At 37.3% G+C, this 14847-nt stretch overlaps 1 protein-coding gene across 2 annotated transcripts in view; it reads left to right on the forward strand.

Moving 5' to 3' along the window:
- Positions 1-14847, forward strand: part of HMGA2 (high mobility group AT-hook 2) — a 128204-nt gene that overhangs the window by 12024 nt on the left and 101333 nt on the right. Inside the window, exons 3-4 of one of the 2 annotated variants that reach the window (XM_069490964.1) lie at positions 1669-1723; positions 5727-6644. In XM_069490964.1, coding sequence (XP_069347065.1) covers positions 1669-1723; positions 5727-5887 — 216 coding nt within the window. In that variant the 3' untranslated portion in view covers positions 5888-6644. Of the gene's footprint in view, positions 1-1668; positions 1724-5726; positions 6645-14847 lie in introns of those variants that run through there. The other variant, XM_069490965.1, reaches the window with a different exon arrangement.

Genomic DNA, 14847 nt, shown 5'->3' on the forward strand with positions numbered 1-14847 from the left:
TATTTTCTGTGGTAGCAAATGCTTGTGTACTAAGAGGTGTTAACAGTGTTAAGAAGGTAGGAGCACTGTCATTAGAGTCAAGCAGAGCTGAGTTCAAATCCCAGGTCTACACAAAACTTAACCTGTTTTGTGTGTGACTTTGAGCAAGTTTTTTATATATAACCTATCTCAGACTTAGTTGCTCATCTGCAAAATAAGAGAAATATTATAACAGTACCCACTTTATAAGGTTGCTCTGAGGGTTAAAGTAACACATGAATCACTTAGCCCAGTGCCTGGGGTATAATGCTCAAAAAATGTGACCTATCATTACAATCATAGAGAGTTTGGGTTAATTCTTGGGACCTGTTACATAGTAATGCCAGATCAGGGAGATATTATTTGGTGAGAAATCTTGTGACTTATTTTATGTATTATCTACCTGTCTGTCTATCAAGTATCATCTATTTTTTACTAAGCAGATTGAAGAGAAAAAGAGGAAGGTTTCATTTGGCAGTGTAGATAGTTGTAACATGTCATTTTAGTAACCCTGTACCAAGTACCCACTGGCTGCTAACCCAGATAACAAAAGTAAGAGGCAAAACAAGTTATCCTGGCTCAAGTTACCTACAGTTTTGTGTAGCTATAGCCTTGGGAAGACTCTCATACACAGAACGGTATACTAAGTTTTCTTTATCCTGAAAAGTATAAACACATGTTTTCATACAAGGTATATATGAGGGTGTGTGTGTGTGTTTGTGTGTGTTTTTGTTGTGTTTAGGGTTTGGTGTATGGGTGACAAAAATGGGGAAAGCTAATTACTTTATAGATACTATTAAAATTTGATTCAAAAGGGAAAAGCAACTGTGATACCAGAAAAATATTCTGTGAAGTAAAGCAGTGAAACAAACTCTCAAGAATTAGAAATATATTCATGTCAGGTCTGTGTTGAGTGTGAAATTATTGTTAATAACGTACATTTTAAATTATTAACTTTAGACGTTTATAGTTTCCATATCTGGTATAAGCATTGATGATTTCTGCCAGCTTTCTTTCCTTCTCTGCTTTAGGTGAACTGATTGACAGGTGATTGTTTTTGGCAAGAAACAGGAAATTCACCAAGGAAAAGTGTGCAAATGTTTTTTTTTTATTTTGAATTAGAATGCTTATGTATTCGTTTTTACATTTAGATTTGCTTTTGGCTGCCAATATAGGTTAGAAGTGCTTTGTAAACTGAAAAGCAATATATCAACATTAATTTTTGTAGCTTGAGTTGTGAAATGGAAAGAAACCTTGATCATTTAAAAAGCATTAATTTTCTAAAATACTAATTCATATAATTATGAAATGGGGATATTTTTTTATTATGGACAGAAATAAAAGCAAAATAGCTTTTTAAAAAGCATCTTCATGCATTTCGGAAGAGATCACTCCAGGGGAGTCTTTTAGGGAGAGGGGTTGCATAGACAGCTCTTTACATCATGTAGTGGGGAAAAAAAAAAACAGGGAAGAAGAATCGATTCAAAAATACAGGAGAAGATGAACCTTAGAGGAGAAAGAGATTGTTAAAATAATTTAGATACCTCATCTGCAAACCAGAACATTCTTACTTGAAATGTGTCCCTCGGTGCAGTACTTACAAATGATGTCAGGTAGGAAACTATAATGACTTTGTTTTTCATGTTGCAGAAAGCAGAAGCCACTGGAGAAAAACGGCCAAGAGGCAGACCTAGGAAATGGGTGAGTAATAAGATATAATTTAGTTCTGTTCTTTTTTGTAAAGAAAAATTTTTGTTTGTTTTTTTTTAATGAGAAAGTTGTATTTCATTAATTACATGAATTTCTGTCTTCTGGTTTGATAAATTGTTTGAAAGGGTTAAGGCAAGTGACAAAGTATCACCACTTTTTACCATTAGGCTCCAGGTGTTTACTCAGAACACTTTCCTTTCCTGAAGGTGACTCCTTTTTCTGTCTCTTATCAATATCAAGAGTCTCCACTCTTCCTTCAAATGGGGTAACAATGAGACAACTTGTTCAGTAGGTTGAATAACCAAAGTTAAAGGGTATTATGAAACCTTTGGAAATTGATTACAAATGGTGATAAAATTCAGGTGAAATGTGTATGTGACACATTTCATCTTCTAGGTGGCTTGTGTTTTCTTTTTTACATTGGCTTTGTTAGGAAGCAAGGGTTTAATTTCCAGTTTTTCTTGCTTCCCTTAGAAATCATTAAGTGTTGCATCCACAAGAGTGCACTTGGTCCCATGGGCACACAGATCTTGTATCTTCTGAGGCCAAAAATTCAGTGTTCACTGCAAAACTTCACTAATTTTACTGCTTGAACCTTGTTCCCTTGGTCGCGACATTACCCACACTCTTCTGGTCTGTCTTTCCCACTGACAAAGGAGAAAAATTTTAAACATAAATAAAACCATTTCCCAAGAAAGGCAAAGGCATCCTCTATACCTCCTATTGTCTATGATGGGTTCTTTGGTTTTCCTTTTCCCTCTTCCCTAGTTTATTCTTCATGCTTGATTTTTTTTAAAGTTTCTTTCCTGCTATGCTGGATTATATTTTCCTGTGAGTTTGCCATTCCTTTCTGCTCTAGAATTCTGTATCACTTTGTATTTATACTTTGGTATTGCGTTACATTTAATTTATTCATCTTGTATTTTTCCTCTGCTCAACATGTATTGGGATTAGATTTCTTAGCATGAGGAAATGGGGTGACCTTTAGATTAAAAACATCTCAGTATTACAGTATAACCTTGAAGTAAGGGTATTTTACTCAACCGTCTGTTCAATAAATGAATTCTCTACAATTGTACCCACCAGGTGATGATCCTCTAGCCTGTGCTTGACTACCTTTAATGTTAGGGAACTCACTACCTATTAAGACTCCATTCTCCTTCCCGGAAAACTCTGAGCATTAGAAAATTCTTCCGTCTGACTCCCTGTAAGTTTTACCCACTGTCTGTAGGCCTCCCTCCTGGGAATATACAGAGTAATTCTTTTCACTTTTGCTCATGATGGCCCTTCAAATATTTGAGGACAATTAACACATACTCTTTATTCTTTTTTCTGGTTTGAATGTCTTCAATCTTTTCATTTTCTTTCCCACAAAGGAACATTCTTGTTATTCTTTTCTGAGTATGTTTGTTTTTTAATCTTTTGAAATATGTCACCCAGAACTAAGTATCAGATTCCAGGTGTGGGTTCCATAACTAGGGGGTTTATCACCTCCCTTGTTGTACATATGGTTCCAGTTATTTATTCCTGCTTAATCAACCACTTCAAAAACTCAGTAGTATAAAAAAACAGCTATTTTATTATGCTTGTGGATTCTTTGGGTCAATAATATGGACAGGACAGAGCAGAAAGGCCTGTATCTACCCCGGGATGTCTGGAGCCTCAGCTGGGAGGACTCTGATACTTGGGGTCTAGACTCTGGAAGCTTTGCTTTGACAGGATTGGCTGGAGGTGCAGGAGGATCTGGGAGTGTCCACTGGACCACCCCCACCTGGCCTCTCCGGCTTAGCACCCTCAGGGCAGTCAGCCTGCTTATGTGCACTCAGGGCTCCCAGGGAGCGTGTGCTGATAACTGAGGAAGCTGGAAGGCCTTTCTTGACTTTGTCTCCAGAAGTCAAAAAGTGCTACTTCCGTTATACTCTAGTGACCACACTGTTGACTAAATTGGCATTGGCATACATATCAAACGTAGGTCTGCTGTTTTCTAAGCATGAGAACTCAAAAATGACATCCCATCCCATTGAATGAATCAATAAGAAAGACATATATAGTCTAATTGGCAGCATAATGGAAAATAGATGAGCTCTTTGAAGTTGTGGGATTAATGTGACTAAAATGAAATAAAATAAATCGTAAGCAAATACAGTGACAGCTAACCAGCAAAATAACCTTCGTCAAGTGGGTTCTCTTAACTGTCTCTCTGCCTTTCACCTCTTCTACCTTTGGGCTACCCTAGAACATTCACCAGCTCACTTCCATCAGTTATAGTCACTTCAGTGCACCTCTCAGAACCTTTCTGTGGTTTCACAGCTGTCCAGTGAATTAATTACAACCTGCCCTAGTCCTTGGAAGTTGCCCATTTTACACCCACCTATCTTTACCGCTTTTCCCCCCGCCACTCTTCCTCACACAGCTGATGTTTTAGCCAAGCTGGAGTAAAATACAGCACAATGAAAGGATCTGTTATGTTTTTTCCTTAATGAGTTCTTGGTAATTTGGGAAGACCTGGATTCCGGGCATCTCATCTTCGTGCTGGGTAAGAAACTCATGTGGGGCATCCTCCAAAGGAACCCTTGCCTTTCTGGGAAGAGCTGGACCATTCTCCTTGACTTTCATGGTTTCTAATTTTTACTGGCTGTGAGAATGGAAAATATTGTGTGGTGAATTGTTACAAGTCCCTGATTTGGTCCCCAAAGAAGAGTTGTTCTACTTAGAAGAGGAAATAAAAGGAAATTGTATATTTTTTCTAGACAGCGTGTTTCCTCTTTGCTTGTATATCTTCTGTTGGGTAGAGTGTGTAGCCAGACACAGCAAGGCATTCTGCTCAATGGCATTCTTTGCTGGAAAGCTTGTACTGAAGAAATAAATCATTGCATTTTCCATAGGAAATGGGCTTGTACTTTATAGTAAGTTCAGTTCTTTCCAACAGTGTCATTCACTGATTTCCTTGACTTAGAGATATATTTTTGAACTGACTGGATTTCCTAGGTATATGGCTTAGAAACCAAATTGCTACCCTTTTATTCTTGTGGATTTTTTTGTTTTGTTTTAAAGTTCTTTTGCTTTTAAAAATATGTTCTGTAAATCTTATAGATTCGAGTAACAGGCCTGGGAAAAAATATCTACAATGTCACCCTTTTATCTGATGTAATTGGGATCAATACTTGGTAGGTTAATCAAAAATTGATTAACCAAAAGCATGTAGGTGTAGGAGAGAAATTTGGAGCAGTCTTACTTTGGGTGGGATGGAGCATTAGCTAAGCCAGTGATCCAGTGTGCATGTTTACTAGATTTGGTTAAAAAAAAACTTCTACTGTTTGTTTCCATTTGTCTTTTTTTCTCATTTGAGTTAGATTTCAGATCTATTATTTTGATGAAATAGTCAATATTTTCACTCTGTGTGTGTGTAGAAGAGGTGAGAAGTAAAGAAAGGAGAAATGAAGCCTCATTTTTCTTTTGTTTTTTGGAGCCTCATTTTTCTTTTGTTTTTTGGAGCCTCATTTTTCTTCTGTTTTTTTAAGAAGCTAAGAACTCAGGAACTGGATTCAGATGGCTTGGGTTCAAATTCTGGGCTACCATTTGATTAACTGTGGAATCTTGAGCAAATTACATGACCTTTTAAAGGTCCAGTTTCCTTAAATCTGTAAAAGTGTATTGCTCAAAGAGTTGTTGTGAGGTTTAAATGAGATAATGCATGCAAAAAGTTTAATAAAGGGCATGGCACATAGTAAGTGCTCAATAAACGTTAGAAATTATGGTTAATTTTACTGGACACTTTCATGCTGTTATTAGCTATATGTAGCCTCAACCCTAATTGCTTAGAGCTACCAGTAGTTACACATGTAGTGAAGTGACAGAGTTATATCTCTAACTAACCAAGTACCCCTGGTGGTATCATTATGTCTTTGATATAGGCTATTATCAAGTAGAGTATTATCAAGTTTAAGAACTGCTTATTAATAATATTAAAGTACATTTCAATTCTATTTGCAATTAAGAGGGAAATTTTACATTGCAGCTTATAAGCCTTTCTTCTAATATAGAGGTTTGGTCTCATGTGGTGTTCATCAATTTGAAAAGCAGCATTTCTGCTGTGTGCCTCAATGTGCACATGGAGAGATGTGCTGGTTCTCTGAATTCCATTAGCCAGTCCTGCTAATTGGAATTAGGCATTTAATATTTGCATTTCTCAATTTTTGCCTCAGAAAGGAGCTCATCATATAGTTTAGTGATGGAAAATTTTTGGAAAGAGTTTTAGAGTGGAGCTAAGACTTAAGGATACAATGAAATAATTAAAGTTGCTAACCTCACGTATGAAATGCACCATCCAGATGTTGCTTAGTGAAACAGCTAATGAATGCTTCTGGAGGAAAAGAAGCAAGAAGCAAATAGTATAGAATAAAACAGTGGGAACAAGCAATGCTTTTAAATGTTTTGTTTATATTTTTATGAGAAAGGAAATTAACAACAGAAAGAAAATGTTCCCCACTATGAATTAATGGTTTTTAAAGGGAAAAAAAAAATCATTCTGGAGATACTGAAATTGACCTAGAAAGTGACCCAAGGAGCAGATGCTGAAACTTCACTTCAATTGGTCACTAGAAAGTTAGTAACAATCCCCAGCTGGTTTCTCAGGCTGCTGATTTTCTTTATTTGGTAATGGGGTGTGTGCAGTACGTCGATTTAAAAATATGCATTTCCATTCCATCTCTTTTGGGGGGGCAGTTGTCTTTCTTTTATTGAAGAGCTTGTGATACACAGGAAAGTGATGTAATTTCATTTGTTAGTCAAACATGTGACGATTCTAGATAGGCAACAAGGACTTTTTGTTTTTCCTGGTCTGTAGAAATCTAGAAGCTTAAGTGATGATTTGAGGATCGTGGAGGGGGAACTAAATCAGAATAAAATCTGCTACAACCAGACTGACTGAAGCTCTTTGGTTTTCTTCTAAAGATCCCAAGTATTAATGTACTGAAGAACCTGGAAACTGAATTTTGAAGTTAAAGTGTTAGGTTTTCATTTCCATTACTTTTTCCCTCCAGATGTTTGCTACTTTTTAAAAAAAGCTTAGCCATTTTTAATTTAACACTTGCCTTGTTTAAACTGAAATATAAGTTCATTGCTTAGAATGGAATATCCAATAATGCATATTGCAGATAAGTACAACTTTGTACTGGAGTCAGAGGGGAAGAAATGACTTCAATATAACATCCAAAACTGTCTGCTAATGGAGTGTATGAAGGTGTAACCATTTTCACATAGAAACTTGATATAATAACATGTTTTGAAAAACAGGAGATGCTCTCTTTAAAGCACATGGAGTTTTGATATATGCTCAGTAATTAAATAATAAATTTTCTGATACATATAACATATTCAAAATTGGTAAGTAATGGTCTTCTGAAACTATCTCCTCCTTTGCCATAGTTGATGATTAAAATGGAGTACTTTCCAAATCCTTTTCCCTGTAGGGAAAGTGGCTTAAGTTCATTTTGTTTTAATAGCTTACTGTAAAATTCACTAAAATGATCATTAAAATTACAAGATTAAATATGAAAATGTTAATAAGTCATACCCAAAAGGCAAGAATTGGATTTGATCATTAACGTTTTGATTCAAGATTAACCTCTTTGTGGTTTGTTTTAATATCTAAGTGTTATTCCTAATTATACTGTTAAATGAGGTCATTAAAAAGGAGATTGATAATCCGCCCAGCTCGGTCATCCAGTTCTGTTTGGCATGGCCGGCTCTGCCAGACCCTAGCCATTCAGGACTGTGAGGACGTTGACCACAAGGTCTGAAGCTCAAGTGGCCCTGTTGCAGTGCCACAGTAGCCTTGTGATCTTATTCAATGATAATCAAGGAAGAACATGTTTTTATTCTAGATAGGCAGTGGCTCGTACAAATGTCCTGTTTCTCCACGAGATATCATCAGATCAATAAAGTCCTGACCAAGACCATTATCTCAAATTTCACTCTAATAAAATGCCAGATATTCTGGAATTCAGTAACCATTCTGTATGACAATAAATGTACGTAAGACTTTTCTTACACAGTGTACTATCCCTACTCCCATACACATATTTACCTATACTCACCCGACTTTAAGTATTGATTTTAAGTAGTAAATGTTTCTAAAAGATTGGAAACTCTCATGTTGTATATAAATAAAATTAATATGCCACGTTTTTTATTAGGTAAACAGGTAAAACTACTACTCCATATTCCAAGAGAACATTTTTGTTCTGTTTTTAAGGGTGGAGTCTGTTTTTAAGATTTTTTTTTTTATTTTTGCATATTACAGGGGTACAAATGTTTAGGTTACATATGTTGCCCTTGCCCGCTGCCCTAGTTAGAGCTTCAAGCGTGTCCATCCCCCAGACGGTGCGCATCGCACTCATTATGTATGTATACACCCATCTCCTCCACCCCCTTCCCATCTGCCCAACGCCCGATAAATGTTATTCCTATATGTGCACTTAGGTGTTGATCAATGAAACCAATTTGATGGTGAGTACATGTGGTGCTTATTTTCCATTCTTGGGATACTTCACTTAGTAGAATGGGTTCCAGCTCTGTCAGATTCTTGTTTAAATCAAGAAATTCTTGACTCTAAACTCTTTAATACTTGACACAAATATTTAAACATATTTGAAAAAATTTCAGTGCGATGGGGTTAAACCAAGCCTACCACCTCTACTCCAGATTGAAATAAGGACCTCTGCGTTTTGAGGAACTGAATACCTTTGGGCAGGTCGCTTAATTTACCCATGCTTTTTCTCATGTTTAAGTACTTGACAGGAACATTCTGTCCATAACTAATGGCTGTCAAGCATTTACGGTTGTAAAACACAAAAGCCTTTATTGCTGCAGCCAGCTCTATCACCCAGGGACTGATTATTGAGTTTGTCATGATCCAGCCTCTTGTCCCCTTCTTTGCTCTGTTTTCTCTGCTCCCCCCTGCTGCCTGCCCTTTGGCCATTTCACTGCTCATTAGCGCCTCCACCAGATGGGGGGCAGGGGCAAGAACAGGAGGTCAGCTCTGGTGAAGGCTCCGTGGGAAGGAGGCTGGGAGTAATGGCCAACAGAAGGTTTTCAGATTATCTCTGAAGTATCCAGGCTAACCCCAGACCCTGTCCTCAGGAATAATTGAATGCAGCCGTGATACCTAAGTTTGTTTTTCATTCATTGTTTATTCATTCTTATAATAAATATGTTTTTATAAATGAGGTAAGAAGTCTTTTTCAGGATGCTATAGTGAACAAAAGTCTCGTTTTTATATATTTCCTTAGTATTGATGGGTGGCTGCCAATCAAGCTTGTTCCCTCAAGTCTTTTGCCTGTGTTCAAATTCAGAAGAATCACACTACATCTATTCTTACATTAGACTCAGGTTGTAGAATGATAGTTCTTTAAATTCAGGTAAAGGGAAATTGCCTTAGGATGCTGAAAGGGTCCTATTTGGGTGTTAAAAAGACAGCCATATGACTAAGTACTGAAGTTTCAATACATTAACCCGGAAAATGCACTTTGAGTGCCTCCTGGAATGTGGTATCATGCAGAAGGCTCAGCATATAAGATGGACAGTGCTGTTACAGGGACTGCTTAAGTGCTTTTTTTGTTCACTTGTTTGTTTGCTTGTCTCTTGCTTGGCTGGACCATTGAAACCCTAGGGCTCCAGTACTGAGACCCTTTGATTTTGTGGTTTTTCCATTTGTCTAAATGTTTTGCCAAAGTCTTCTGACAGTGTTATAGATCAAGGCCTGTGCTAGGTCCTGGGGACATAGAGGCCGACAAGATAGGTGGGGGCTGCCTTTGGGGAGCTTATAGTCTGGGGAACCTGAAAAGGAAAACCTGCTGCCTGCCAGGTAGATGAGTATTCTGTGCTTCAGATGTAAGGCTAAATTCAGTTTCAGTTTTCAAGTATTAAATATTTTGCGCTCTTTAGAATCTAACAGGCCTTCCACAGAAGTAATTACATTGCTTTCCAAATCCTAACACGCTATTTGAATTTACCTATATTAACACCATTATTTAGATTTACATATATACGTATATATGATGTATGCATTAGTTATACTGTGTGAGCCTAGGATTACATTCTCTCATTATTGTCACAGAAAATATTCAGGCTAATATCAAATGTATACAGATTTGATTTATCAAAATAGTGAATCGCTTTTTATCTAGTTAAGACAGGCTTAAAAAGATAGGTATTAGTTAAATTGTCAGTTATAGGCTCCAAAAGTGGGGGGTAGGGGGAGTAGGCAGGATAATTCTTTTGAGCTACCATGTCAACATATGGTGATATTTTTTCTCTTTGTTCATGCTGAATATAATTTATGTTTATCAAATTTTTAAATCACTAGGTCTTAAAGCAACTTAATTATATACTTTAATATTTCTGAATAGTGCTATCCTTTGTATGTGAAAATGAGCTCTTTGAGGGTAGAACACATACCATATTTATCTTCTTACCCTCAGCACCTAGGACATAGGAGGGAATTTAGCAAAGTAATTAAGAGCTCAGACTGCCTGGGTTTAGGTATCAGCATAATCAAGGCAAGTTGCTCACTGTCACCAGCCCCAAGTTTCCGTGTGTGTATAGCAAAGAGGAATCATAGTTCTTGTCTCATAGGATTGTTTTGTAAGAATTAAATGAGAGGCCATCAGCAAACTTTATTTAGCATGTAGCAAGCACTCAGTACATCACAGTTGTTGATGTTAGTACAGTTCAGGCCCATAGCGGTGCTTAATAAATGTTTGGTAAATAGTATGACAGTTTTTTAGTGTGTATAAAGCATGGTCTTTGAATTTTTGTTTTCCAGGAGTGAATGTGGATTTAAATTGCATCATTTGACTTAAAAAAAAAAACAATCTGATGATTTGTATTTTCAAAGAGGCTACACTAGGTTTATAACCTGTTTGCATCAAGGCAGTGTTTGCAATAATTTTGAAGTCCAGCTTATGCCTTTCCACGTAGGAAGTAAGCTGCTAGCCACTATCACCCAGGCCCAATAGAGCTTTGAATGCTTTGCCCTTTATTAATGTTTGCATTCCCTCACTCCTGGAAATAGCATTCTGCTTTCCAAAATAGATTCTAGTGCCTTACCTTAAAAGAATTTTTGTCACAACTTTGGATCATCAGAAAAACAGAAGAGAGCTTTGTTGGCAAAACCTCAAGAACAATTTTCTAAGGTGAGTTTCTCATTTTTTTCTACAAAAACTCATTTTAATGACCCATGTGTGTCCCATTTTCTTACTCTTCATTTTTAGCACTAACATGAAAATAAAGAAAAGACGAAAATCAGTTAATAACTCTTTGTTTCTTTGACTTCTTTCAAGGGCATTTGGAAGCACTTAAAGTGACACATTAAGGCAGTAGGTACAACTAGGGATTTATTGGGGGAAAAATCTAAATCCCTAGGCTTGAGTCAGGAATAAGTATGTCACAGTCGGAATACCATAGGTAGCAATGTTGCATAACTTAGAAGTTTAAGCACCAACATTGCTAATAAAGGAAGTACAGGTTTACCTAGTTCCCAGTCAACGCAGATATCTCCATTCTTCAAGGAGAGTCCCATTACAGGAAGTTCCAAATCCCAGGGAGGTGAGAGAATAACTCTATGTGGATAGGGGAACATGGAATCCTAACATTATAGTTGATAATGTTCTAGAAATTACCATTTGTTTTGCTGTTTTTTGTCATTCCCTGTTCAGAATGATTCTGATGTCAGAGAAGATACCTACCACCTAGTTTGTATCAGAAGCTGATCTTGGGGTAATAAACAGGGTCTCTGTCCCTACATTTTTTTTCCTGCCATTATTCTTTCAGGTAATCCAACTTCAGTGTTCTTTAAATTCCGTACTGGAAACTTGATAAGGCATTTGCAAGCCTGGACCCACTCTTGAGAGATCTGGGGGCGGGCAGGGAGGAGGAGTTAGAATTTATGAACACAGCCATCTCTGTGGTCCCACATTCTCTTGAGAGGCTGATATTCTTGACACTGGATACATACCTTAGGAGTTTTAAGAAAGGGATGGAAAGGCAAGGAATGATAATGTTGTCCATCCTTTAACATTTTCATTCTTCTGTGCTCTTGCTAAATCTAAAATTTCTCTTTTAAGCAGACGTAGAGTTTGATTTAAATCCTTCATTCTCCTTTCTTTTCTTCGGACCATATATTTCCCTATATATTGAATGAAATCTCATTCCCAACCTTGATTCTCCCTTTCATAATCCCTTTCATAGCAATATTGTAGAGTTTAATGACATTTGTTTGGATTTCCTATTTACAAAATGCTCATTTGCAGACTGTCAAACCAAGACAATGATGCGGTCTATGTTTTTTATTATTTAGTATTGCTCTTCCTCCAGTGGTTTGCCTGCTTTTTTTGTGTGGGTATTATAATTTGCCATTGAAACAGACAGGCGTACGGTTTTGTGCTTTCCATCCTATTTAGACAATTGATGAGCTACATAAAACCATTTACAATTCATAATTTTATAAACAATAAATTGTTAACTTTGTCTAATATATAATGTGCCTTGTTTATTAAATCATTAATATTAGTGGAGATCAAATGGGATCCTTTTCAATAGTTAAGACCTATGGGAAAAAAACTGTTACTACCATTATCTTACTTGCATTGTTGAAACTTCTTAGAGGTCCATAGTATTCACAGGAAACTAATTAACACTGTACTCACTTATACTTCATTGTTTCCTGCTACTATGATAAACCAAGTGGGTTTATGTACCTTTTTGGATTAATAGGATGATCAGAACACATAGATTGAATAATGTGAATGCCTGGCCATACATAGTTACAGTATGAAGAATCCTCCTGAGATTGAAAATTATTTTTACTAAAAAAGACTTTTCTGCCTGGGATTATTATAACGTGATATGTATTCAGAATTACTATTTGCTATTGTTTTAAGCAAATATATTAACGATAAACATTTGGACTCCCATTTAACCTTGTATATCTATAAGGTAAATGCAAAATTTTCAATTTGTGTGCACATTTAGGTGTTTTATTTTTGAGTCTGAGATATTTTTAAGTCTGAGAAAATGTTTAGATTAATTTACTTGTGGTCTTGAAATTATCTTTAGTTGAAAAATATCCTGAAGTATACAAATAAAGCCATCTAGAAAGGTGATTTCGAGAGCACGCTTGATAATGGTGTACAAGTTTCATCATCTTTCTCGTGATATACATTCAACCTAAATTTCTCCTTTTACGGTTCTCAGTCCATTTCCTCTTGTCTAGTTCTTAATGGTGACAGAGAACATCTGTTATGTTCCTCTTCAAACTAAACCTCCCTACTTGTGGTAGTGTGAAGTGTACATGCTTTGGCTCCTAACAGATCTGCGCTTGAGCCTGAGCCTTATTACTCACTAGCCTTAGGCCATTGTTACCTCTCTGAGCCTAAATTTCTTCTGTAAAATGAGCCTGGTAATACCTCCCTTGCAATTTTAGCTAAAGTGTCCAGTTCCTAGTGAATGCTCAGAATATGGTCTCTTGTATCATTATTATTAAAACCTGTGAGAATGTATTAAGTCAGCTTTCTCTTTTCCACAATAACATTCTCAAATCTTTCTATGTCCTTCCTGTTTTTCTAACCCATTCACCAAGTTTCTAAATGAAACGTCAGATGGTTTGGTCGATAGAACACTAGGTTTGTGATGGAAGGCCTATCTGACTTGTTTTCTGAATCAGTGGATTTCTAACTTTGTGACTGTGGACAGGTCACTAAACATCCTTGAGCCTGTTTGCTCACATGTAAAATGGGGATAATCATTACTATGTCTTCTGTGTCTTCTCTCTGGGTTGTGGTTAAGATAACATAAGAAAGTAATGTATAAGTCCCAAAGCAGCATACAGTCACAAGGTGGTAGCAGCTAAGTATCAGCAATTAAAATTTCATTCTTTACAATAGGGCAAATGAATTGGTCTTGTTATTTACATGACTTTTGAAACTGAGCTGACTGTCTTCAGCCTTACCCTGTCCTACACAGCAGTTTATGAGGCATTTACTCTTTTTCCATTTCCATCTGCTCTTACGGTTAGAAAGCTAAAATGGACAACTTTCAGATGTGGCCACATATTAAAATAGTCCCAACATTAAAGGTATGGAGTTCATGTGAAGAGGTGGTGAGTAAATAAGCAGGACTGGGTGAGGTTAAGAGAGAGCTAGATGATCTAAGTGGCAAGAAAGAGGTGAAGTGCATCTACCAGGAGAGGTAGATGAGCAGAAGAGGTCTCTCCAGTGGTAGACATTAAAGGGGAGTATTATAGAACTTAGCTCCTGAGACAGTCACTGCCGAGTTCTAACAGAAGAATGTCATGGTCAAATCATATCTGAATGAGATGGGAACTTTGATCGGGACATAGTGTGGAAGTGCCCTTGAAGATTGCAGTGATCCCAGGCAGGAGGGGACAATGGGGGTATCTGCAGAGATACAATCTAAGGGGAAGGTTGGGATGACGGACTCATGTGTGGGGAACTGGGAATGGGATATTGGAGAAGACCAGTGGGAAAGCTGATTGCCCCAGCTATGAGAGCCAAGCCATGAGGACTATGAGCACTGAAATTGGGGAGAAAAGAAAATAGAGTGGACACAGTAATGCTTGAATGAATATCTACATGTGCTGCTGGTTTTAGAAGCAAGTGCCTTGCCCCATATTTTGTACTGTATTAATCTTTTGGCTGTGTTGCCTCAATTCAGTTTTGTTTCATGTTTAATTATGGGGCTGAAAGTCCATAAGTTTGGGTAGTCTGGAGTGGAATTTGGTTAAATATCCCTGCAGATTACTTTACATGCTTCGGTACTCTAATAAAATCAGCCACAGTGATCCAGCTATCCATATGGGATTTGTAGTTGCTGTTTTCCTGCGGCCCTTTCCTCCATGGCTGCCTGTGACCTTAGCCATTGAATCACTTAATCGTTTTTGGCCTCCGAAGTCAGTGATTCTGAGCGGGCAGGGTGGTAATGTGATGTCATGTCTGGGGCATGAGCCTGTATCCTCGCCGCACAGGGGTCCCACCCTTCCTGGTCTAGGCAGCTCAAAGCACAGTGCTTGGCGCATAGTGAGCGCTCAATAAATTTAGT

Source organism: Eulemur rufifrons, chromosome 16, assembly GCF_041146395.1.
Source record: "Eulemur rufifrons isolate Redbay chromosome 16, OSU_ERuf_1, whole genome shotgun sequence".
Taxonomy (NCBI): domain Eukaryota; kingdom Metazoa; phylum Chordata; class Mammalia; order Primates; family Lemuridae; genus Eulemur; species Eulemur rufifrons.